Consider the following 23,950-nt stretch of genomic DNA (forward strand, 5'->3'; position numbering starts at 1 on the left):
ATTTCCTGGCTGCTGGTGCCGCGAGTGTTGACCATGGAGCTGAGCAAACTGAAGCTCTGAATAATCTCAATCTCTTTGCCGTCCATCCTGATGCTACCAATTGGTCCAGTGGTGAGAATCTTTGTCTTCTTGACATTGAGCCTCAGGCAGGAATTTATAAATTAGTTGAAAATAAAACCTCGTACCATTTGTCTCTATTTCCCGGCTAAAATTCTAGGAATGAATATTTATGGTGTTCCTGTATTTTCTTTTGAGAAATGTAATATAAATGTTCCTTAACTATATTTTGCAGTCTGCCTGCAGACAAGTTATGCTGGCTATGATTGGTTTATATCTTCTCTGTTTCTGATAATGTTGGGGGACAAGGAGAAAACATTCCAGTTTCTTCAGCAGTTTTCTCGGCTTCTGGCATCTGCTTTCCTTTGGTTGCCAAGACTCCATATTTCTGTAAGACTTTTTAGTCTGTCTTTGAAGAATCTTTGGAAATTTTAAGGAAAATCGTATTTAAACTTAACTAAGATCTTATTGTTATATTGTTTGAAGAGAGCACAATGTTCATTTGTATTCATTTTATAACAGATGAGTTGTGACCGAGTTTTCTTTGCAAATATAGATTTCACATTATCTCAAGTACTTTGTATTTTAGCGAGTGGCAACTGAATGAAAGATTAATGACAGAAACAATCTGAATGGGTCATTGAGTAATTTATGTTAGTTAAATTCTCTGTGTAAAAGAAAAATAACTATTGGATGAGTATTTCTTTTTACTCCTGCTTTGCTAAAGTCTTTTGATAGTTATAATTTTAGTATGAAAAAATAATTCACTGAGTTTGTTAGTTGCCAGTTACTCAGTTCCAACTCATGGCTAAAAAAGCAGAGCAAAACCAGTAAGTAGACAGACAGACAAATAGACTTGACTAATGTGGTGTACTAAATGTTTTCTGTTTCCATAATATGACAGACGTTAGTTAGGGTTAAATGCATCCTCCATCTTCACATGTGGAGCAACTATCTTCTATATGAACTTTACAGTTCTTCCTTTAAAGTTTTCCTGGACATGTCATATACAGACCTGAAAATGACATGATGCCCAAGGATATGCTGAAGGAACTGGAGGGTGTCTGTGTGGAGTTAGGATAAAATGCTTCCTACATATTTTTTATAATATGTAATTGTGATAAGAACAATAAAGTTTTTAAGATATAGTATCAAGGAATGTAGTAAATACTGATATTTTATTAATAATTTTATTAATAATGCCTAGAATAGCTATACATATAGTTCCTAAATAGCTATACATAGCTATACATATAGTTCCTAAATAGGAATTTACAGCTCTTACCTTCATAATGAGTGACTGGAATACAGAAGTTGGGAACAGAGAAGAAGGATCAGCAGTTAGAAATCATGGACTTGGTAACAGAAATGAAGCTGGAGATAGAATGATAGATTTTTGCACAATCAACCACTTAGTCATTGTCAATATGTTTTAAGAAGAAACATAAATGCAGGTTATACTCATTGATTTCACCTGTTGGTATGCATAGGCATCAAATCTATTAGATTTGTGGAAAGAATCTTTGGAGAAACTCCATAACAGCTGTGAAAACTAGGCCAAGTGCTGATTGTGGAACAGATCACCAACTACTCACATACAAGTTCAAGCTGAAGCTGTAGAAATGAAATCAAGTCCACAGGAACCAAAATGTGACCTTGAGTCTGTCCCACCTGAATTTCAAAACCAAATCAGGAACAGGTTTGAGGCCTGGAACACTAATGAGTGAAGACCGGACAAGCTGTGGGAGGATATCAAGAATATCATCCAGGAGTGAATGTGGTGAGAAAGGAACTCTTATGCATTGTTGGTGGGATTGTAAGATGGTACAACCATTCTGTAAGGCAGTTTGACACTTCCTCAAACAGCTGAACATAGAAATTCCATATGACCTAGCTATTCCACTGCTTGTAATATACCCTGAGAAAATGAGAACTGAGGCACAAATGGAGATTTGTACACCAGTGTTATAGCAGCATTATTCACCATCGCAAGAACATGGATACAGCCCAGATGTCAAACCACAAATGAATGTGTTGAGATATTATTGTACATTCACACAACAGAATACTATGCAGCACACAGGAGCAATGATACTATAAATTACTACCTAACTTCGGAGGGACTGGAGAGCATTATGCTGAGGTAACTAACTCAGACCCACAAGGACAAATACTGTATAAAACCATCATCGTAGAATGAGTATGAGAGGGGTGGGAGAGGTTGGAAGCAGAGGGATGAGGATTTGCAGAGGCGCAGGGATTAATTATGAGATTGCACAGTTTGATTGAGGGGAAATTGAAAAAATTCGTTCTTAAAAACAATGCATTCAAATGATGTAAATAAACTAGTATACCTTAAAGAAAAATATCATCCAAGAAGAATGCAAAGGGTCATTACAAAGACAGATGAGGAAGAAAAGACTGAGGTGACTATCAGAAGAGATTCTGAATAGGGAAGCCAAAGCAAAGCAAAGAAATCAAGATTCTGCTGCAGATTAACCAAAAATGACTGGAACAGAACACCAATAGAGAATTGATTATAGTGCAAGCTGGGTTTAGAAGACACTGTAGTACAAGGGGTATTATAGCTAATGTTAGATGGGTCTTGGCTGAAAGCAGGGAGTACCAGAGGAATGTCTGTCTGTTGTTCATTGACTATGCAAAGGCATTTGACTATGTGGATCACAACAAACTGTGGCTGACTTGAGAAGAATGGGAATCCCAGAATATTTCATTGTGCTAATGAAAAGCCTATACTTGGCCCAGGAGGCATTAATCAGAACAGAGCAAGGAAACACTGCATTGTTCAAAATAGGGACGATGTATGCCAGGGATGTGTCCTTTCTCCATATCTTTTAAATCTGTATGTGGAACAGATTATCTGGGAAGCTGGATTTAAGAGGAGAAATGTGTCATCAGAATTGGAGGTAGACTTATCAACTACCTATGCTACGCAGATGACATAACCCTGCTTGCTGAAACTGAGGAGGACCTGAAGCACTTGCTGCAGAAGGTCAAGGTTCAATATGAATTGAAGCTCAACATCACGAAAACAAAGATTCTCACCACTGGGCCAAGGGCTTTATCATGATAGATGGTGAAGAGATCAAGATTGTTAACAGCTTATTTTGTTTGGCTCCAAAATCAATCCTCTTGGTACTCACAGCCAGGAAATTAAAAGATGAATTACATTGGGAAATTCTGCTGTTAGAGACCTCTCCGAAGTACTGAAAATCAATGATGTCAGTCTGGAGACTAAGGTGTGTCTGATCTACTATGCATCATAAAGATGGACAGGGATGATAGAAGGAGAATTGATGCCTTTGCGCTCTGGTGCTGGAGAAGAGTATCGAATATATCATGGACTGCTAGGAGAACAAACAAGTTCGTCCTAGAGAGGGTGAAATCAGGCTGCTCCTTGGAGGCAAGGATTTTCAAGCTTCATCTCATATACTGTGGCCATGTTGCAAAGCAGGACCAGTCCTTGGAAAGGGATGTCATTCTTGGGAGTGTGTAAGGACAGCACAAGAGAGGAAGACCCTCAATAAGATGGATTGGTTCCGTGACTGGGGTAATGAGGGTGTGTGTTTGAAAGACAATAGTATTGGTACTGGATAAAGCGGGGTTCAGGGCTCTAGTACAAGAGGTAACTATGAGACGCAGGTGACTCGATGGCAAAACCTTCACTGCAGTTATAAGAAAGGAAATGGTAAACAAGTTTACTGGATTTTCTCGTCTTTGGAAGTATTTTCTGCCATTGATTTCCCCAGTAATAAAAAACATCAGTCAATTTCTTCACTGCTACTTTTGTGGGAGTTGATTGTAGATCCAAGTGAAGTGAAATCCTTGGCCGCTTTATTGTGATCTTGTATATTGTTCTATAGGGAACAACAACAACAACATATTGTTCTAGTTGTGCAGATTTTTGTCTTCTTCATATTGAGGCATAATCCATTCCGTCTATACATTAATTAGTGAAATACATTATATATTTCACAAAAGAAATGGGAAAATATGAATTCTTATTTGTTCCAGATTGTTTGTAACTATCCAAATAAATTTTGTTGTTGTTGTTCTTGGTTTATTATTAAAGTAGTTGGTTTTGATTTTGCTTTTTAAGTTTATTTTGTCCTAGATGTTTATCAAGAGTTGACTGTAATATGTTGTTGTTTTGTGTCTTCAAGTTGCTTGCAACTCATAGCAACCCTATCTATAACAGCCCTAAACTCTGCTCTGTCCTGTGCCAATTGCACTATCTCCTATACACCCATCCTGATTACCCCAGTCAGTGAATCAATCCACCTCATAGAGGGCCTTCCCCTCCTGAGCTGTCCATCCACCTTCCCCAAAATGATGTCTTTCTCCAAGGACATGTCCAAAGTTTGTCAGACAAAGCCTCAGAATCCTTGCCTCCAAGGAGCAGCCCAGTTTAACCCACTCTAGGATGAATCTGTTTGTTTTCTTAGCAGTCCGTGGTACACTCAATACTCTTCTCCAGCACAGCTCAAAGGCATCAACTCTCCTTCTATCCTCCGTAGTCATTGCCCAACTCTCTGACGCATACCAAGTGGTTGCAAAGTCTGTATCAGACGCACCTTAGTCTCCAGAGAGACACCATTGCTCTTCAGTACTTTGGAGAGGTCCCTAACAGCAGACTTTCCCATCTCAATAAGTCTTTTAATTTTCTTTTATTTTTTCTTTTCTTTTTTCTTACTCCCAAATGACTCTTAATATGTTACCTATTAAATCTGCTGTCAAAAATGCATAGAATTAATGCTCTTTGTCTTATACTATGAGGTATTTTCCCATGAACTTTTTATAAAAACTCAATGTACAATAATAAAAAGGCAAAGAAATTACTGACAAATCAAAGCTTGCATGTAAGAAATTTTAATATACATTTAATACCTAATGGAGGACAACCATCTGGCCAACTGACTGGAAGAGATCTGTATTTGTTCCAATTCCAAAGAAAAGTGATCCAACAGAGTGTGGAAATTCTCAAACAATATCATTGATATCACATGCAAGCAAGATTCTGCTGAAGATCATCCAAAACGACTAGAACAGCACATCAACAGAGAACTCCCAGAATTGCAGGCTGGATTTAGAAGAGGCCATGGTACTAGGAATATTATAGCTAATGTCACATGGATTATAGCTGAAAGCAGAGAATACCAGAGGAATGTTTAACTGTGTTTCATTGACTATGCAAAGGCATTTGACTGTGTGGATCATAACAAACTGTGACTGACTTGAGAAGAATGGGAATCCTAGAACACTTGATTGTCCTCATGTAAAACTTATACTTGGACCAGGAGGAAGTTGTTAGAACAGGGCAAGGAAACACTGCATTGTTCAAAATTGGGAAGGATGTGCGTCAAGGATGTGTCCTATCTCCATATCTTTTCAATCTATATGCGAAACAGATTATCCAGAAGGCTGGGCTCTATGAGGAAGTGTGGCATCAGGATTGGAGATAGACTCATCAACAGTATGCATTACGCAGAAGATACAGCCCTGCTTACTGAAACTGAGGAGGACCTGAAACACTTGCTGCAAAAGGTCAAGGATTGCAGCCTTCAATATGGATTGAAGCTCAACATCAAGAAAAACAAAAATTCTCACCACTGGGACAATGGGCACTATCATGATAGATGATATTGAGGTTGTTGATGGCTTCAATTTGCTTGGCTCTACAATCAATGCTAATGGTACTAACAGCCAGGAAATTAAAAGATGAATTACTTTGGCAAAGTCTGCTGTCAGAGAACTCTCCAAGGTTATAAGGAGCAACGATATCAGTCTGGAAACTAAGGTGCACCTGATACAGGCCATGGTCTTTGCCATTACTTGCTAGGCATCAGAGAGCTGGACAGTGACTAGGGATAATAGAAGGAGAGTGGATACGTTTGAGCTGTGATGCTGGAGAAGAGTATTGCATATACTACGGACTGCTAGGAGAACAAGCAAGTTCATCCTGGAGAGGGTGAAACCAGGCTGCTCCTTGGAGGCAAGGAATCTGAAGCTCCATCTGACATACTTTGGACATTTTGCAAGGCAGGAAAAGTCCTTGGAGAGGGACATCATGCTTGGAACAGTGGAGGGACAATGCAGGAGAGGAAGACCCTCAATGAGATGGATAGATTCTGTGACAGATGTAATGGGGATAAGTGTGTTGGAGACAGTAACGTTGGCAAGAGAGATAGAGCAGGGTTTAAGACTGTTGTACATAGGGTCCCTGTGAGTCACAAGCAACTCAACGGCACATAACAACCACCACCATTCAAAAGTAATTTATTGTAACATTTGACAGATGTCCTTGATATTTTAACTCTTGTGATTGAACCTATTTGTTTTCGCTTAAAAGTATTAGTACTCTTTTATTTTTAACAAGTTCAAAATAAAAGGTGTCCATTAATTGCAAGAAAATATGATTTTGAAAATTTCCTAATTAGTCTAATCTGATCTAATTTGAATATAGGGTTTTTAAATTTTAAGTCTTTGAGATAATTTCTAAACTTAAGATTTTTTTTACATAAAATTATGTCATAATATTTCTTGTTGATTTGCAGTAAAAGAGTTATTGTGAGTAGATAGTAGATTTAAACTTGTTGTTTACTGTCATGTCACAACTAACTTGACACTCTCCAGTAGATTTTCAGTGGTTGCAAAACACATGAGAGGAGATTGGCCGTCTTTCTCCTGCAGTCCTCATTAAAACAATATTGAGCATTCATGATAGTAAGGTGTACTATGGTCTGTAATAAATTATGGCTCACATTGAGAAGAATGGCAATCTCAGAACACTTTATTGTGCTCATATGGAATCTATACCTAGATCAAGAAGCTGTTGTGCAAAGAGAGCAAGGGAACACTGCGTGGTTTAACATCAGAAAAGATGTGTTTCAGAGTTATGTCCTTTCTCCATACCTATTCAGTCTGTATGTTGAACAAATAATTCATGAAGCTGCCCTCTATGAAGAGGAGTGTGACAGCAGGATTGGAAGAAGACTCATAAACAACCTGTATTATGCTGATGACACACTTTGCTTGCTGAAAGTGAGAAGGATATGAAATGCTTGCTGCAAAATATCAAGCACTAAAAACTCTTTGTTATGGATTATAACTTAACATCAAGAAGACAAATATCCTCACCACAGACCCAATAGTCAACATTATAATAGATGGAGAAAAGATTGAAGCTGTGAATGATTTCATCTTGTTTGATTCAACAATCAACACCTTTGTAGCAGTACTTAGGAAATCAGGAGATATACTGCATTGGGCAGTTCTGCTGTCAGGGACCTTACCAGCATGCTGAAGGGCAGTGATGTCATTTTGGAGACTAAAATGTGCCTGATTGAGACCAAAGTCTTCTCAGTCATCTGTTACATCGGAGATGGACAATGAATAAGGATAACAGAACTGATGCCTTTGAGTTATAATGTTAGAGAAGACATGGACTGGCAAAAGAACAGTCAGATTTGTTCTGGAAAGTGTGCAGCGAGTGATCCTTGGACTCAAGGATTACAAAGCTTCCCTTTCATAGTTTACACATGTAGCTGTGTGATGCTGTTCCTTGGAAAGGAGCGTCGTGCTTGGAAAGATGGAGGGTCAGCAAAGGATAGCAAGACCTCTAGCAAGATTGACTGGCATAGTGACTTCAGCAATGAGCTCTAGTGACTCAGATAATGCAGATGGTACAGGACAGGGCAAGTTTCATGTGAGTCAGATGCGATTTGACAGCACTCAACAACAATAAAATATCCATTAAAAAATTTCTGCTATATGAAAAAAAATCTGTGTGAATATGAGATATCTGTCTATCTATATAAAAATAGCCCAAGGGATTTGTGGAGTAGTGATGTCAGTTTGAGGACTAAGGTGCCTCTGAGTCAAGTCATGGTCTTTTTATCACTTGCTGTGCATCTTGAGAGCTTGTTTGGAGGTTCTAGCAGGGGAGCGCAGCTACTCATATACCCTTGACCGAAGGACGGTCTTCCTTCTATCGGGGATGGTCATCCTCTTCAACTGAGTGTGCATCTTCGGGAGGGATGCACATGGATCGGTGAGGGAGGAAGGAGACACCCACCTAGCCAGCCAGATCACTCAAATCAATCCTGGCGATCAATGGGGTGACAGATGTCACAGCCAGATCACCCTCACATCCACTTGCTGTGCATCTGAGGAAAATCTGCTGTCAGGCAACTCTTCAGAGGACTGAAGAACAAAGATATCAGCCTAGAGACTAAGGTGCACCTGATCCAGGCCATGGTTTTCACAGTTTCTTGCTATGTATCAAAGAGCTGGACAATGACCAAGAATGACAAAAGAATTTATGCCTTTTGAGTTGTGGTTCCAGAGATTATTGAATATACCATGGGATGCCAAGGGAATTAACAAGTCTATTCCAGAGAAGGTGAAACCATGCTGCTCCTCAAAGGCAGGGATCTCGAAACTCTGTCTCATATACTTTGGGCATGTAGCCAGGAGGGACCAATTTTTGGAGAAGGACATCATGCTTGGAAGCGTCAAGGGTTAGCACAGGAGAGGAAGACCCTGGATGAGATTGATTGACATAATAACTGGGATAATGAGGTTAGGTGTGTCTTAGTGAGATTAACTCATGATAGGGCAGAGTTCAGAGTTATTGTGGAAAGGGTTGCTATGAGTCATAGTTGACTTGATGACCCATAAGTACAGCAACAAAAACATGCATCTGAGAGTTGGACAATGAATAGAGAGGAGAGAAGAGAATGTGATGCCTTTGAGCTGTGGTGTTGGAGAAGATTACTGAATACCCAGGGGACTCCCAAAAGGACAAACAAATATGTCTTGGAGAAGGGGAGCCAGAGTGCTCCTTGGAGGCAAAGATGGTGGAGCTGCGTTTCACATACTTCACGCATGTTGCTAGGAGGGACTGTTCGTTGGAGAGAGACATCAGACATGTCATACTTGGAAAGGTGGAGGATCTACAAAAGAGAGGAAGAGCTTGAACCGGATTAACATGGTGACTGCTGCAGAGGGCTCGAGTGTGTCAGATGTGAGGACGCACAGGGTAGGGCAGGGTCTGTTGTTCGTAAGGTAGCTGTGGCTCATGCTCAGTTCATTGACACTTAACACCCACAAAGGAAATTTGATGAGAATACATGATGCATATTTTCCCTCTCAAGCTTTTAAAGTCAGGGCGGGGGTTTGCTTGTTTGTTTGTTTTTTTAACTATAAAAAAACAAATATCCCAGATTTGGGTTTGTGTTAACTGAAGATTAGATTTGGGTTATTTAACACCAACTTAGAGAAAAGATTCAGTAAAAATCCTCAGTAGCTGGAGAAGCAAAACATTTCAACATTATAGATTCATTGGACAAAACCAGGAATTTGAAGGATACTGAAAAAGACTTACTAGTATTAAAGCATAAAACTTATGTATTCACTAAAATATTAATTGATTGTTTCATGCAGCATCCCTCCACATGAGTCTATGAAAGCTTTCTGGTTCCACAACTGCAATTTATTAACTTATTTTGTGTTTTGCTTTGGAAGGTGAATGGTACTACTGTTGTTAGTATTGTGTCTTTCTATAGTGTTTAACATTCTAATTTTAAATTGACATAATTCTAGAGGACAGCCAGCTGGCTGACTGACTGGAAAAGATAGATATTTGTTCCCATTCCAAAGAAAGGTGACCTAACGGAGTGTGGAAATTATCGAACAATATCATTAATATCACATGCAAGCAAGATTCTGATGAACTTATCCAAAAATGTTTGGAACAGTATGTCAACAGAACTGCCAGATGTGCAGGCTGGTTTTAGAAGAGGTTGTGGTACTAGGGACATTATAGCTAATGTTAGATGGATCTTGGCAGAAAGCAAAGAATACCAGGAAAGTGTCTATCTGTGCTTCATTGACTATGCAGAGGCTTTTGACTGTGTGGATCACAACAAGCTGTGGCTGACTCTGAGAAGAATGGGGATCCCAGAGCGAAACCTATACTTGGACCAATAGGCAGTTGTCAGAATAGAGCAAGGAGACACTACATGTTCAAAATCAAGAAGGGGGTTCGTCAAGGATGTCTTTTGTCTCCATACCTTTTCAATCAGTATGCAGAACAGATCATCTGAGATGCTGGGCTGTACGAGGAGGAATGTGGCCATCAGGATTGGTGGAAAAAGTCATCAACAACCTGCAACCCTGCTTGCTGAAACTGAGGAGGACCTGAAGCATTTGCTGCAGAAGGTCAAGGACTGCAGCCTCCTATATGGATTGAAGCTCAACATCAAGATTCTCACCACTGGGCCAACGGGCAGCATCAGTATGGATGGTGAAGAGATTGAGATAGTTAACAGTTTTCATTTACTTGGCTCCACAGCCAACACTCTTGGTAACAGCAGCCAGGAAATCAAGAGGCTAATTTCATTGGAAAAGTCAGCTCTGAGGGACCTCTCAAGAGTACTGAAGAGCAACGATGTCAGGCTGGAGACGAAGGTGCCGCCTGATCTGGGCTATAGTCTTCGCAATTACATGCTATGCATCAGAGTTGGACAGTGACTAGGGAGGATAGAAAGATAATTGATGCCTTTGAGCTGTGATACTGGAGAAGAGTATTGAATTTACTGTGGACTGCTAGGAGAACAAACAGGTTTGTCCTGGAGAAGGTGAAGCTGGAATGCTCCTTGGAGTCAAGGATTCTGAAGGTTTGTTTGACATACTTTGGGCATGTTGCAAGGAGGGACTGGTCCTTGGAGAGGAACAACATGTTTGGCAGAGTGGAAGGAAGGCGCAGGAGAGGAAGACCTTCGATGACATGGATCGATTCTGTGACTGGATTAGTGGGAATAAATGCATTTGGGATGGCTAGGTTGGCACAGGATAGAACGGCATTTAGAGCTTTTCTACATAGGGTCGCTATGAGTCGCAAGTGACTCGATGGCACATAACAACAACAACAATTCTAATATTTTCAGTAACTTGTTATACTGCCACATTAATTTTAAACCACCAACTCAAAGTGAAGAAGAAATTAAAATGAGTATGTCTCTGTTTTTAATTAGTCATCTTTTCATTATTAACAATTTTTCCCTTTTTTGCAGAAATACCTGCCTGTTGACATTCTACAATCTGGCATCCATCCCGTATATTTCTGCAGTACTCACTATATTGAAATGTTGCTGAAGACTGAGGTGCCCCTTGTCTTTTCAGCTTTCCACATGTCAGGTTTTGCACCATCACAGGTAATCAGTAATGGGAGTAAAGTTTCTTCAGGTCTAAGATCTGCGTGTACTTTGTATATATTTAAATATCCAAATTGCAAAAAAAAAAAAAAAATATCCAAATTGCCTTTTTCTCCTCTTCAGGACTGTATTAAAACTTAGTATATCCTTGACATTAAGAGATTTCTAGCTTAGTTTCCACCCTTTAACGTCGTGTTGTTACGTGCTGTAGAGTTAAACAGAGCCAGGCCTCCAGCAGGTTTTCAGAAGCTGTAAATTGCACAGGATGAGACTGCACATGTTTTTTTTTTTCTTTTGGTGTCCATTTATTTTTATTTCATTTCAAAGATCATCACCACTTACTGATTTCTTTTTATTAATATGGAACATTTCACGGATTGACTGCACATGTTTTGTCCTGCAGAGCAAGTAGTGGATTCAAACTGCTTGTCTTTGGATTGGCAACTCCTTAACCACAAGAACTCCCTTTCAAGGGCATTAAAAAACAAAAATTATAAAAAGCCCTTTTAGTCAAAGTTATTCTGACTCATAACAACCCTATAAAACAGAATAGACTTGCTGTAGGATTTCCAAGACTCTAAATCTTTAGAAAAGCAGACTGCCATATCCTTTTCCCTTTGAGTGGCTAGTGGATTCGAACTAACCACCTTTTGGTTATTAGCTAAGGCCTTTAACAGTGGCAGTGGGGTCAGGTATATTGGAGATGGTGGGATTGGCTCAGATGGGGCAAGGTTCAGAGCTGATCTTCATAGGGTTGCTGTTGTAGTTGACTCAATGACACATAACAACATTGAAAAATGAGATAATATAAAAAACTAGACACAAGAGAGAAAAAAGCTATTTTCAACTGCACAAAGACTCTTAAAGATTTCTATTTCTCTTCTTAATGTAACATTTTCCAAGTTTATTTTAAACTTATACTTGTGATGGATGGTGATGTCAAAGAAATATTTCTTGTTTTTATTTATTTAGTAATTTGACATAAACCTTTTATATGCCATATGAAAAATGTCTCACCGTACTTAGTCTCCTAAAAGTCCCAAGATATTAAAAGTACTAATGTTTGTACTGTACATACTGTTACGCTTGAGCAACCATAAAATGTAATAATATCTAGCTTTCCTGAGATAAATAATTTAGGTGACTAACTCAGCTGTTGATGTGCTCACTGGGCTTTTGCTCATTCCTGCTCAACGTCAAGGATTTACTGATTAAAAATGTCATCAATATATAAGAAAGTAGAACAAATAACTTGTGCTTTGACTTCAGAATTTGATTCTTCATAAAGATTCAGTCAGAAGAAACTCATTATTACAGACATTTTTATCGTAATATATTTGGGGATCTAAGATGATTTAATGATTTATGTAGGCACTTGAATTACTCATTGCACAACCAATTTGGCCATATGAGACAGCTGAAGATACATCTTCTTCATGTATATAGCCCGTAATTTATTGGTGGAAGTATGGATTTTTTTATGATGTTACTGTGTTGCTCTTATCATTAATTACCATAGGAAGACTCCGGATGAGATGGATTGACTCAGTATTGAAGGTAGGTGTGTTGGAGACAGTGAAATTGGCTCAGAATAGGGCAGAGTTCAGAGGTCTGCCACAAACGCTTCAGGTCCTCCTCAGTTTCAACAAGGAAGGCTGTGTCATCAGCAGGTTGTTGAGTCTTCCTCCATTTACAATAACTGTGCCTTGAATAGTTCTCATTGGCTACAGTATTGCCACTGTGCAAAGCTGATAAGTCTTCCTCCAATCTGATGCCACACTCCTCATAAAGTCTAGCCTTCCGAATAGTCTGTTCCACAGACAGATTGAAAAGATATGGAAACAGGATGTATCTCTGATGAACTGCTTTCCTGATTTTGAACCATACAGTATTTCTTTGCTCTGTTCTGAAGACTGCCTCTTTGTCCAAGTATAGGTTTTACACTCACAGTTGGATGGTTTTAATCTATCACCTTTTCAATCAACCGTACTTGTTATACAGCTTCTGCATCATATTAAGTGATTGAAAAGACTGAGTCCTGAGTCAGGTGCCCCTTAACAGCAGCGTGAAGTCTTTGATTTTCAATGCGTCCAACAGGTCCTCTACAGCAGATTTGCTCAATACCATTTGGTACCTTATTTTTTTTAATGTTGCCTCCAAAGCAGAGCTCTGATGACATGGCCCAAAGAGAGTTATGGCTGCTGACAATAAGCCTCAAAGCTCTGGTGGTTTGCTGAGCAGTATCCTCCTTTAAGATTTAAGCCTTGGAAACTTGCTGGAGGGTCAGTATGAGTAGAAATTGACCCAGTGGCAGTGAAAGAGCCTCCATGGGCATTGATTAGGAATCAAATAAAATAAATTCTTGACACTATCAATCTTTTCTCTTTTTACCCTAATAGTGCTTATTGGTTCCATTGTAAAAAAATTTTGTTCTTTATGATAAAAGTATTATCCATACTGAAAACTATAATCTTTCACCATTATGTGCTCCAATTCCTCTTCGGTTTTAGCAGGAATGGTTTTGTCATCTGCATATCGCAGATTGTCAGTGAATCTTCCAATTGTGATACCTCACCCTTCTTTGTATAGCCAACATTCTCAAATCATGTACTCAGCATAAAGATTGAGTAAGTGTACTGAAAGGATATAATCCTGTTACACACCTTTCCTGATTTTAAACCATATAATTTTTGTTCTGTTTGAATGACTGTTTTTTAGTTTATGTACAGGCTCCACATAAACACAGTTAAGTGTTCTGATATTCCTATTTTTAATTGTTGTTGTGCCATCCATGCTTTGTTCTGAGTCACCTACTCAAATATTTTTGCATACTCTGGTATTCTCGTTTTCCTGCCAAGTTACATCCGACATCAACATTGATATCTCTTGTTCCCTGACCTCTCCTAGATTTCTGGCAGTTCTCTGTTAGACTATCGCAACCAATTTTTAAATTTTTCTGTGAAAGTGTGATGTTGATGATAATGCCTGTTGTGTTGGATTATCTTCAGTTACATGCGTACAGACATGAAACTCTCCCTGTCAGTTGGCCTAAGTCTTCTCTATTTCTTGGACTAGATGAGTGAGTACTTCCAACATTGCATCCATTTTCTAAAACATCTCAATTGATATTCTATCAGGTCCGGGAGTGTGTGTTTTACTAGGGAGCTCTGGTGGTCTAGTGGTTTGTAGCTACCACTGCAATCCCAAAGTCATGTGGTTTCAAAACCACCAATTTCTCTGTGGGAGAAGGATGAGCAGTCTCCTCCTGTGCTATTTCCTGCCTCTGAAAACCCACTAGAGGGTCAAGTATGAGTTGACTCTGACTCAGTGCCAAACAACAATAATGCTGTCAGTGCAGGTTGAGCTTGTTCTTAATCATAGTCTACCTCATAAAATATTTGAATGTCAACCAGTTCTTCTCCATAGACTCCTTCTTCAATACATGAAACACAATCCACGTCTTATTTAAAATCAACTATAAATTACTTTGAAAACAGTTTTCCTTACTACTCATGCTTCCTATCTAGAAGCATAGAAAGCCTTTCCATTTGGTGGCTCTACTGCATTTTATTAAGGTTGTATGTTTTTTTTTCCTATGGAGACAAATTTCATCTCTTATTACATAAATTTATAGTAAATGTAGCTTGAGATATTTTCAAATTTTATTTTTGCTTTGGTTATTGTTAATAGATAGTTATTAGCTCTCATATGTATTATGGTTTAGGACTTTTTTCCCCCATAAATAAGTGTTAAACTCCTTTTTCTGCCTAAACTTTGTAATAGTCTTATTTTGTGTCTTATTTCTGCTCCAATTTTAATTAAATGATCTACTTCTTTTATAGTAATTTTTATTAATAATGCCTAAATTGCTTTCGATCTGAATTGAAGATCTGAATTAATGTAACATTTCATTCATCATGATACAATACCTGTAGTAACATTTATTGGAAAGAATCTTCTTGTCATGCTACAGAAGAATCCTTGTAGTCTCTTGGTTTGTGAAGTATTAGATTTTGTATTGTTTCTTTTAATTATGTAAGAATACTGTGGATTGGAAGTGCTTTTGCAGTTAAGAATCTCTTCCGCTTGAGATTTATTTGACCCTCTTTTGTGACGTATTCATAGAGGTCTTAATAACTGTCTTTGCATTCACCTGAATTTTCTCTGCTGGAAATATTTTCCTCTTAATAAAATGATAGTACTTATTCATGGCATGCTACATGCTTTCATAATTATTTTTAAGAGACTTCATATCCTCTATTATAATCACTTGCACTAGGTTACCCGCTAGCCACTAATAATAGTTTTAGAGTTCCTAAAGATAGTAAGAGTGGGAGGATAGAACATCTCCTTCCATGTTATTTATTGCCTCTTAAAAAGCACTGGAGGGTCAGCTATGTGTTGGTTCTCACTCCATGGCACACCACAGCAACAAAGATAGTAAAATATACAAACAGCAATATAATATTCTAGAGAAAGGAATATTTTTCTGTAGCAAATTTGAGTACTTATGTGTTTATCTGAAACATTTTTGGGGATTTTTATATCACAAAACTTTTGACTCTAGTAGAAATAAACTGTTTAAATAATATAAGCTTAATAATTTACTTATATCTATTGTTCTGAAAATCTAAATCCAGGGAACACTATGTATCCTAAGAATTCCTTGGAAATATCCTGGGAATGGGAATCTCAAAGCATTTAATCAGGCTCATGCAAAACCTATACCTACACCAAGAGGATGTTATGCGAAGAAAGCAAGGGAACACGACATGGTTTAAAATTAAGAAGGGAGTGTGCCAAGGTTGTGTTCATTCCCCATACCTATTCAACCTCTATGCTGAGCAAAATATTTGAGAAGCTGGACTCTATGGAGAAAAATGTGACATCAAGATCAGAGGAAGACTCATCAATAACCTTTAGTATGCAGATGACACAACCTTGCTTGCTAAAAGTGAGGAGGACTTGAAGCACTTGTTGCAGAAGATTAAAAAATACAGCCTTTAGTGTGGATTTCATCTTAACATCAGGGAAAGAAAAAATCCTTACCAGTAAATCATAAGTAACATCAGGGCAAATGGAGAAAAGACTTAAACTGTCAACAACTTCATCTTACTTGGATCTATAATCAACACCTCTGGTACTAGCAGACAGGAAATCAGGATCATACTACACTGGAAAAGTCTACAGTCAGGGACCTCTCCAAATTGTTGAGGAGTAATGATACCATTTTGAGGACTACGGTGTGTCTGCTTCAGTCATAGTGTTTCTGATCACTTGCTATGCATCTGAGATCTACAATAAATAAGGATGACAGAGGAAGATTGGATGCCTGTGGTGTTGGATAAGAGTGCTGAACTCTGCTGGAAGAACAAATAAGTCTTGGAGAGGGTGCAGCCAGAATGCTCTTTGGAGGCAAAGATAAAAAAGCTTCACCTCACATACCTCAGGCATACTGCTAGGAGGGGTATTGCTTGGAGAGGAACATGATGCTTGGAAAAGCAGAAGGTTTTCAAAGGAGACGAAGACCGTCAGGAAGTGTGAGGATGGCACAGGATAGGTCAGGATTCTTCTCTGTTCGTAGGATCGTTATGGGTTGTACTTGACTCAGTGGCACCTAGGAACAACAATTTTGATTAGTGATCATGGATGATTAGTGGTACTGCCATTCTAAAGGCATGTGGCTCGAATTCACCAGCTGCTGCACAAGAGAAAGATTATGTACCATCGAGTCTAAATCAATTCATAGCAGACTCTAGTGGGTCTTCAGAGGCTATAAATTGCACAGGAAGGGACTGCTCATCTTTCTCCCACAGAGGAGCTCATAGATTTGAACTTCCCATCATTGGGCTGACAGTGCAACTTCTTCCCACTAGGCCACCAAGCTCCCTTTGAAAACGGCATATATGTAGCAATTTTTGTAAACCAAAGTACAGGTGGTTTTTTGTGGTTTGTGTAGGGTTTTTTTAATTAAATACTTTTCCTTAATCATCCAGTGTGAAAAAAAATTTAAATATTCTCTGGTGACTTAGTGGTAAGGAGATGCGCTGAAAACCCAAAGGCACATAGCTCAAATCCCCATGGCTCCACAGGAGAAAAAGGGGCACTTTCCTCCCGTGCAGTTTACTGCCTCTGAAAACCACTGGAGGATCTGTAAGCTGCTTCTGGCTCAAGAACACATAACACCACCACCACCAATATAAGCTAAACCATTTTGTGCCTTGGAAATATGTATGTTTGCTTTGTTTATATTGCTAATAATTTGAAAATGACTCTTAGGTAACGAAATAGTATATATGATTAATTAGTTCTTTGGATGCCAGTTTTGTGTTTCAAAGCTTATTCACTTTGATCTAATTAATTAGAAGCTTTACTTTTTGATGTTGTATAGTGTTAGTCACTAGGGGATTGGTTGAGTAGTGAAGGATTTGTGGTCATATTGCTAAATGAAATGTATTAATCCTTCGAGTTAAACTAATAGGCTCAACTAAATTATGAAAAAATGAAATGTGCATAGAAAGGTATGTTTATTGAGGAGAGTTTCTTTTAAGAATAACTTAGATTGGAAAGAAAGTAGAAATCTTAGCGCAGATATTGTATTTTTAAAATTAGCAACAAAAATAACTTTCCTAATTAACTTTTTAAACACTTTTATCCTGTGTGTTTTCTGACTACCTCCTTGGCTTATGAAGTACACCATATCTTTGATGATTCTTCTCTTGTAGATCCTTGGTATTAACATCATCATATCAATTATTGTAGTACACTCTGTTTTTATAATTAAATGGGTTAGAATGAATAATACTCTAGAAAAATTTCAGATAAAATTTGTCAGATTTTTTTCTTATTTGCTGCTTTATTTCCCAAATTACAAAAGCAGGATTGAAGTAAAACTATTTTCACCATTGCTTGGGTTTTTTGTTTGTTTGTTTGTTTGGGGGTTGGATTTTTTTATGGGTTTTTTTTTGGGGGTGGGTTTTTTTGGGGGATGGGTTTTTTTTGTGACACTGCTTTTTAAAAAGGTAAAAATGTGTTTGGTGGAGCTCCCCTATTAAAACAAGCTTGGAAGCAGGAGTGGCATCCACTTCCGAAACAGCTTGCCTCCGGAAACCCTACTAACTTGGAGAAATGATGACAGTTATACAAGTGTTCAGGTCTTTTGTTCATAGGGTCGCTATGAGTCATCTACAACTCAACGGCACTTAACAACAACAATAACAACAGGCTCAGCATCAAGAAAACAGCGATTCTCACCACTGGACGTGTTTGTACCACCATGATAGATGGAGAAGAGATTGAGATAGCTAACAATTTCAGCTTGCTTAGTTCCACCATCAACATTCTTGGCATCAGAAGCCATGGAATCAAAAGACAAATTACCTTAGGAAAATCTGCTCATAGGGTCCTTGCCAGAGTGCTGAAGTGCAACAGTTTCAGTCTAGAGACTAAGATGCATGTGATCCAGGCCATAATCTTCACAGTTACTTGCTTTGCATCAGATAGCTGGACCGTGACCAAAGATGACAGAAGAAGAATTGATGCTTTTGAATTGTGGTTCTGGAGAAGAGTACTGAATATCCCATGGACTGCCAAGAGATCACACAGCTCTTTCCAGGAGAATTTGAAACCAATGTGCTCCTTTAAGGCAAAGATTTTGATGCTCTGTCTCACATACTTTGGAGATGTTGCCAAGAATCACCATTTCTTGGAGAAGGACATGACGCTTGGAAGGGTGGAGGGACATCGTAAGAGAGGAAGACCCTGGATGAGATGGACTGGAATAGTAACTGGGGTAATAAGAGTAGATGTGTCAGAGGCAGTGAGATTGACTCAGGATAGGGCAGGGCCCAGAGCTGTTTAAGTAAGGTTAGTGTGTGTCAGAGTCAACTCAGTGGCACATAACAAAAAGTCTAGCACAGCCCAACACTTGGGTATTTCCTGGACATGGAAATTTGATAATGAACTCTCCATACTCTTTAAATGAGACTTATGAGAGAAAACTTATGAAGTAAGGTAGTGATTGACAAATATTAGGCTTTCATAAATATATCACAATTGAATAGTGGGTGGACACTGTGAGAAACATTTGCAGCATAATATAAGGGGGAAGTATTATAGATGGAAAGAAAAATCTTACTGAGCATATTCATAGAGTCGGGGGGGAGAATGTCACATTTGACCATAAGCAGGCATTACATAATTAAAAAGAAAGTGCGGTCAGTAGATTAAATAAAAAATATGCCCATAATTTTTAAAATGGAAAGGTCAATAGATGTTAGGATTAATCTAATACGCAAAAGAAAAACTATCAATATTTCAGTCAATTAGGTGCAGAATCAGCATGCCACAAAGTTGAAATTTTAGTATACGTTCAGCCTCTGGTATTTATAGTGAGCAGTCATTTCCCACCACAGCAATTCTACCACAAGCCCTGCTGAAAGTCCATAAAACTGAATAAGGAAAAAAGTTCAACAATCGCAATCTTCCCTCAATAGAAATTTGCAAAATATAAATGAAAATTAAAATACTGGAAAGTATTGTACCATAATGTTGTTCTCTGTTATTACTATTTTTTTTGGTCTGTGTTTTTGTGATTGGCACATGTTGCTTTTATAATCTGAACAAATGTTATCAGAATAAGATAATGAAAAGATAGAAAGAAACGTCTTTTTATGAAATTCTTATTTTTTAATCATTCTCTGCTTTAGCACCAAGTTTTTATATTATATAATTATGTTTGGTTTATATTGTTTTCTGATTCAGCAGGAGTCCATTTGCATTAATTTAACATTTAGCAATCTGTCAGCTGCATAATTATACATCTGTGATTATAGGTAGGATAGAAAAATTCCCCATCTCTGAGTTAAAATAGTCTCTTAGCATTTGCTATCTGTAGAAAGCAGACTGGTGTTATGAGTAAGAGAAGGACAGCATGAACTGAGAATTCATTTAGCAATAGTTACATGATTAGTTTGTACACCATCAGTTACTTTGAGTCCAGAGTCCCAAGGCCATTAACGTTTTCTCATGCATTAAGCAAATAGATAAAGCACCCTCCTTTAGGCTTCTATGCAAAATACCTTACTGTTGTTATTAAATGGTAAGTTTCTCATTAGTTTTGTATGACTTAGTAGTTATTGCACTTTGAAACTTAAATATGGTTTTGTAAACTAATTAACATATATATTTATATTTATATTTATCTTTTTTTCCCCCTTCTAGATTTGCCTGCAATGGATAACTCAGTGTTTTTGGAACTACTTAGATTGGATAGAAATATGCCACTATATTGCTACTTGTGTTTTCCTGGGTCCTGATTATCAAGTGTATATATGTATAGCTATCTTCAAACATCTACAACAAGATATTCTGGAGCATACACAGGCTCAAGATCTGCAGGTTTTCCTAAAAGTAAGTTGTTGTTTTGTTTTCTTTAGTACTGTATTACGATACATGTGTAAAAGTGATTGTGAGGGGTTTTTTGTGTGTTTACAAAATTCATCATTTTGTTACAGTATATTTATTACATACATTTATAATTTAAAACTAACATTTGAAAGAGAAATGATAAGTAACTTTGAGTATTTAATCTCAGACAATTTCTAAACAGTAATTCAATCCTGAGGGTACTCTAATGGTCTGGTGAGTAAAGAGTTGCCCTGCCAATGCAGGTGGTTCGAATCCAAAAGCTGCTCCAGGAGAGAAAGATGGGAAGTCTCCTCCCATGTATCTTACAGCCTCTTAAAGCCTGCTGGAGGTTTAGCTCTGAGACATTTCCAACTCACTTGCACACAACACTGCTAATAACAATTCAGTCCAATAAACAACCCTCAGAAGTAAGTATTAGCCCCATTTGGAAGATGAAGAAACAGATGTACATGTCTAAGTGAGTTGCCCAAGGTTTTCTACCCAGCTAGTTGTGGAGCCAGGATATAAAATTGTCTGGATAAAAGACTTTCAATGAGTATAATGTATATAAAAATAAGACATGTTGTGGGGGAGGGGGAACATAAATAGTTTTTATTTTTTTTTCTGTGTTTTCATTTAGGCAGTGAAGTTCAAGCTACTGTGTTGGTACGGATCTTCAATTCTTTTAAAAACATTTTATAGAATTTTCTATTACTTCATGTTCTGTATATTTTTTTAATAAATGGGATAATTTAGAATTATTTTGAGTAAGTTTTTAGGGAAAATTATTTTATAATAACAAACTTAATGACCCACTAGTGTGGTGATCTGGCGCCCTAGTTTCCTTCCTCTCTGTAGTGGAACTTGAAGCTCTAGGTCTTAGACATAAGATGTGTCAGCACTGTCATCGGAGTAGTTTGTGCTGGAAATACTGCTACACCTCTGTTTTAAGCTTTTCTCCTAAATGGAAAGTGTTGCTTTACCTCCTATACTGCTATAATTCCCCAAGCACATTTATATACCTTCTATATGACAAAAATTTTTCTATATAGATCAGTTTTGTCTTCATTCTTTACCATGGTATACTTGTCAAAGTTATTTTCAACTTAATGATGTTTTCTTTAGATAAATATAATTCATCATTTAATATTACCTAAATATCTAGCCAGTGGCTTCAGAAAAAAGACAGACAATTCTCCATTGCTACTTATGCGGAAAAAACAAACCAAAACCTCAAACTCATTGCTGTCGAATGAGAAATGACTCAAAGCTGAACCTCCAGTGGATTTTCAGAGACTGTAAATCACGTGAGAGTAATAAATCACGTGAGAGGAATTTGTCCATCTTTCCCACATAATTGCTGGTGGATTCAAACTACCAGAGGCACTGTCTTTGTGTTAGCTGCATAACTCTGAAAACCTGCTGGAAGGTCAGGTGTTATTTGCTTGCAGTTTAGTGGCAGTGAGTTGAGCTTAATTATTTAGCAATTTTATTTAATGAAGATTCTCGCCACTGGACCAATTGGCAGCATCAGGATGGATGGTGAAGAGATTGAGTTGGTCACAGCTATAGTTTGCTTGGCTCCACAGTCAACACTCTTGGCAACAACATACAGGAAATTAAAAGATGTATTGCGATGGGAAAGTCTGCTGTTAGGGACCTCTCCAAAGTACTGAAGAGCAATGGTGTCTCTCCGGAGGCTAAGGTGCGTCTGATACAGGCCATGGTCTTCACAATCACTTGTTATACATCAGAGAGTTGGACAATGACTAGGGAGGATAGAAGGAAAATTGAAGCCTTTGCGCTGTCGTGCTAGAGAAAAGTATTGTGTGTACGATGGACTGCTAAGGAAACAAACAGCTGCATACTGGGGAGGGTTAAACCAGCTTCTTCTTGGAGACAAGGATTCTGAGGCTTTGTCTGACATCCTTTGGACATGTTGTAATGAGGGACCTGTCCTTGGAGAGGGACATGATGCTTGGGCGGGTGGAGGAACGGTGCAGGAAGGGAAAGGTCCTCTATGAGGTGGATTGATTCAGTGACTTGGGTAATTGGGATGGGAGTGTCAGAGACAGTGAAATTGGCACAGCACAGAGCAGAGTTTAGGACTGTTGTACATAGGTCGCTATGAGTCGCGAATGACTCGATGGCACATAACAATATCAACAAAGTTTTAAAATCCTCAAACTCACTGCACCAAGTTGGTTCCAGCTCATAGAGACTGTCCTTCAGGTTCTGAGACTATAAATCACAAAGGGAAGAACTGGCAGTTCTTTCTCCCATGGAGCCTCTGGTCGGTTTAAATGTCACAGATATGCAGCCTTCAGGTTTGCAGCACACTTGCTGTGAACTTTACCACTGTGGCAGTGAGAAGATTAATAAATTCTGGGTTTAGAATATCTTTAACTTCTACATTCATTACCAGAATTTAAACTTAGAACTATTAGTAACCACAAATATGTCAAGATAATGGTTTCACATGTGGAAAGTAAACAAAGGTAGGAAAAGCGAGGAATGTTGTAGAAGTGATTGGGAGAATAGGGATATTAAGAAAATGAGAATTTTTCCCAGTCTTGAATATCTGAATTTTCCTAACCCATAACCCATTAAGTCTCTGTCCTCTTATCCCACGTTACTCTCTTTGTAGTGTATGACACAGACTGAAATTATTTCACATAGGTTTTAGTCTATCTTCCCAAGTAGCCTATCTAAGCTCTTTAAGGATTGTGGCTGCCGTATTTACAGATTTGTTTTCAGTGTCTCATACAGCACTTGACACATTTTAAGTGCTCAGTAAATTAGGGAAATAACAGGACTCTTCTGTTTATTCCCATTGAATATCAAACACTATTAAATTTTTCTAATCTTAGATACTTAGCCTCCTTCCTACTAGAAGACTATCTTTATAGTTCATCAACCTTAAATCTGATTAATGTGATTATTGCCATTTCATTCCTGCAGGGAAAAGTTGTAATAGGGTTTGCAATGGTGACCTCTTTAAAGGCGCCCTAAATTTGACTGTGCTCTTGGCATGGTACTGTCAATTTAAAACTTAAAAAGAATTTTAAATGGGACCAAAAAGGATGATCATTATTACCTAAATTGAATATAAATCACTAAAATTTTAATTTTAATATCCATCCACATAAATGGATGAAAATTGCACTGGAGCGCAAAGAAGCCAAAGCACAGGGAAGAATTCAAGATACTAAAGAGTTGAATAGAAGATTTCAAAAGGCAGCACGGGA

The 23,950-nt window shown here is 38.1% G+C and overlaps 1 protein-coding gene across 1 annotated transcript in view; it reads left to right on the forward strand.

Annotated features, from left to right (window-relative positions):
* Positions 1-23,950, forward strand: part of TBC1D32 (TBC1 domain family, member 32) — a 319,433-nt gene that overhangs the window by 253,759 nt on the left and 41,724 nt on the right. Inside the window, exons 29-31 of the mRNA XM_006878990.1 lie at positions 293-447; positions 11,154-11,294; positions 20,517-20,705. Of these exons, the coding sequence (XP_006879052.1) occupies positions 293-447; positions 11,154-11,294; positions 20,517-20,705 (485 nt within the window). The remainder of the gene's footprint in view (positions 1-292; positions 448-11,153; positions 11,295-20,516; positions 20,706-23,950) is intronic.

Source organism: Elephantulus edwardii, unplaced genomic scaffold (assembly GCF_000299155.1).
Source record: "Elephantulus edwardii isolate Elephantulus edwardi_28Jun2011 unplaced genomic scaffold, EleEdw1.0 scaffold00002, whole genome shotgun sequence".
In the NCBI taxonomy this organism is placed as follows: domain Eukaryota; kingdom Metazoa; phylum Chordata; class Mammalia; order Macroscelidea; family Macroscelididae; genus Elephantulus; species Elephantulus edwardii.